The sequence below is a fragment of the Mesitornis unicolor genome, unplaced genomic scaffold (genome assembly GCF_000695765.1).
Source record: "Mesitornis unicolor isolate BGI_N332 unplaced genomic scaffold, ASM69576v1 scaffold22694, whole genome shotgun sequence".
In the NCBI taxonomy this organism is placed as follows: domain Eukaryota; kingdom Metazoa; phylum Chordata; class Aves; order Mesitornithiformes; family Mesitornithidae; genus Mesitornis; species Mesitornis unicolor.
In genome coordinates, this window is record NW_010178377.1 from 1 (window position 1) to 2460 (window position 2460).

General features: G+C 55.2%; 1 protein-coding gene across 1 annotated transcript in view; it reads left to right on the forward strand.

The window, feature by feature from the left end:
• Positions 1-3: 3 nt before the first annotated feature.
• PEX16 (peroxisomal biogenesis factor 16) overlaps positions 4-2460 on the forward strand; it is a gene marked incomplete at its 5' end in the record, with an annotated part of 5859 nt that continues 3402 nt past the window's right edge. Inside the window, 4 exons of the mRNA XM_010182439.1 lie at positions 4-19; positions 247-323; positions 1534-1667; positions 1958-2064. Of these exons, the coding sequence (XP_010180741.1) occupies positions 4-19; positions 247-323; positions 1534-1667; positions 1958-2064 (334 nt within the window). The remainder of the gene's footprint in view (positions 20-246; positions 324-1533; positions 1668-1957; positions 2065-2460) is intronic.

A 2460-nucleotide genomic window follows, 5' to 3' on the forward strand; every position in this document is an offset into this window, starting at 1 on the left:
CATGCACTGTCGGAGCTGGGTAGGTGGGCAGTGGGGAGCCGGGCGGGGTGCTGCGGGGTGGCGGTGCCTTTGTGTGGGTGCATGCGGGGCCCCTCTCCGGACCCCTTGTGATGCCTGTCTGCATCCTCCTGATGGGGGGAATCTGCACCTCTTGCTCTTTTTTCCTCGCCTCCCTCCCGGGGGCAGAGGCAGCAGTCCTGGTTTGGTTCGCTGTGCGTCCTGTAACTGTGATGTTCTTTTTTCTAGTGTACTCTGCTTCCAACCTCCTGGTGCTGTTAAACGACTGGATTCTCCGAAAGGATCTGCAGCGGAGCCTGCCCGTGGTAAGGCTGGAGTGTGTGGGAGGAGGATTTGGGACACATGCTTTCTGCCTTGCAGAAGCTTTCAGGGAGTGTCCATAGAAGCTAACAAGTCTTTCCTGTGGCCTCTCTCTGCTGTCAGGCATGCAGAGGCCAGAGGCAAGCTCCAAATGCAGGTAAACAGCAGCCCTGCCCTGTAGCTCCTGGCTTGGAGGAGTGGCTGCAGCACTCCCTGCACCACAGAAACCAGGCCCTGCCTTACGCTAGGAGTTCTTTTGAGAAGTGCAGAACTTGAGCTAGGCAAAGGTGTTGCAGAATAACCATCGCTGTTTCCAGAGCAATGGCTCTGGAGCACTGAAGCTCTTCCTTGGCATGTGCTATTGAGTAAAACAGATATAAGCACCTTGCTTCTGTGTCTCTCTTGCAAGAGTCCCAGGCTGGCTCCCAGCACTTGTTGGGGGAGGAGGAGGGTGTTTTTTCCAGCCAGGCCTCTTCTGTTGCAATCCACCCTGCTCTGTGGGTTTTGGTGTAGGCAGCTCTGTGGCTGGAGCGTCAGGCGTGTAGCAAACAGCAATGCAGAGGACTTGCTTCCCTGGTTCTCAAAGGCTGAAGTGAATTTCAGGTGCGTTGTCTTTATTGATGCTTTTCAACGGGTTAAATCTTCTGGTTGGGAGCACCAGCAAGCTCCCACGTGGGGAGCAGGGACCCAGGCTGGCAGAGCACCCTCTGTCTTGAGGTTCATGCCTGGAATCTGGACTGAAGACTGATGCTGAATTCAGCAGTCATTTGATCTGGCGTGACTGCAGATTCTGGGTCCCCTTCCCTCTACTCCAAGTGTGCTCCCACATCAACTCTGACCAGGGAGAAGTTTGTGTATCCCAATTCTGGGACAAGGAGGAGGAGAGAGTTTTGTCATGGAGTTCAGGCACAGTGCCACAGCCCAGGAGACAGTCCTGTTGTGCCACTTGGGGCAGAAGGCAATCCAAGATAGAGCTATGGTGTTCTCCCTGTTCCTGGAGCTGCAGCTCTCTGTGATGTCTTCATCTGTCCCTGCTTGGAGGTAGAGAAGTGGGCTTGAGCGTAGACTGGTCACAGTGGAAGCAGCTCTTTTTGTTTCTGGGACTGTGAGTTCCAAGGCCTTCCACTGCTTGTAGGTCCCACCAGACTGGGCTGTGCCCCATTTAACTCCCAAGCAGAACCTGCATCTTCTTCTCATCCCCTCTGTGTTTTGCAGTCGCTGCCCCAGCAGAAGCTGCTGACCTGGCTGAGTGTGCTAGAATGCGTGGAGGTCTTTGCAGAGATGGGGACAGCCAGGGTGTGGGGGGAGATGGGCCGGTGGACCGTCATTGTCCTCATCCAGCTGGCTAAGTAAGTGCCGCGGTCGGAGGGGAAGGGGCAGTGCGCACTCGCAAAGGGGACTGGTGCCCCGTGAAGAAGCCCAAGTGGGACTGAGCTGCCAGTCCCTGAGGCTGGGGGAATTTGGAGCCCCGTGGTGTGCTGGATACTGTGCCACAGAAGGGGTCACTTACCCCTCTCGCTTTGCCAGTTGCCCATAGCAGACCTGAGTGTTTCTCTCTTCTGTGGAAGTCACATTTCTAGCGCAACAGAAACTCAGCTCCGTAGCCTGGTATTGAAGGCTTCCGTGTGTCTGCTCACAGAGCCATCCTTCGTCTCCTGCTCCTGCTGTGGTACAAAGCTGGCATCCAGACATCTCCTCCCATTGTGCCGCTGAACAGGGAGCAGCAGCAGCCTCTCCACCCCCAAGGTGAGCCTGTGGTGCTGTCATTGGCTTGGCACCTAGCTGGGCCACATGTCTTTGTCCTGCTAGTAATTACTCATCAGAGCAGCGGCTTGGTCAGCACAGGGAACTGTAAGGCTTTAGTACACAAAGCTGAGCTGCATTGAACTTTCCACCCTCTGCAGAGGATGAGTTAGCTTAGTGGCAGGGTTGTCCTACACTCTGCAAAGAGGGGGTTGAGGAATCTTAAGCCTGGAACCAGTGGCTGAACTGTGAGTCAAGCTGCATGTCCCCTGGTCTGATGATGAGGAAAGAGACCCTAGGCCCAGGCAGATTTACCTTTTCACCCTCTGTGTAGTGGTAGCCCCTTCAGGATGGACTGGTTTGCACTAGATCAAACTTTCCGGCCAGTCATCTTGATGG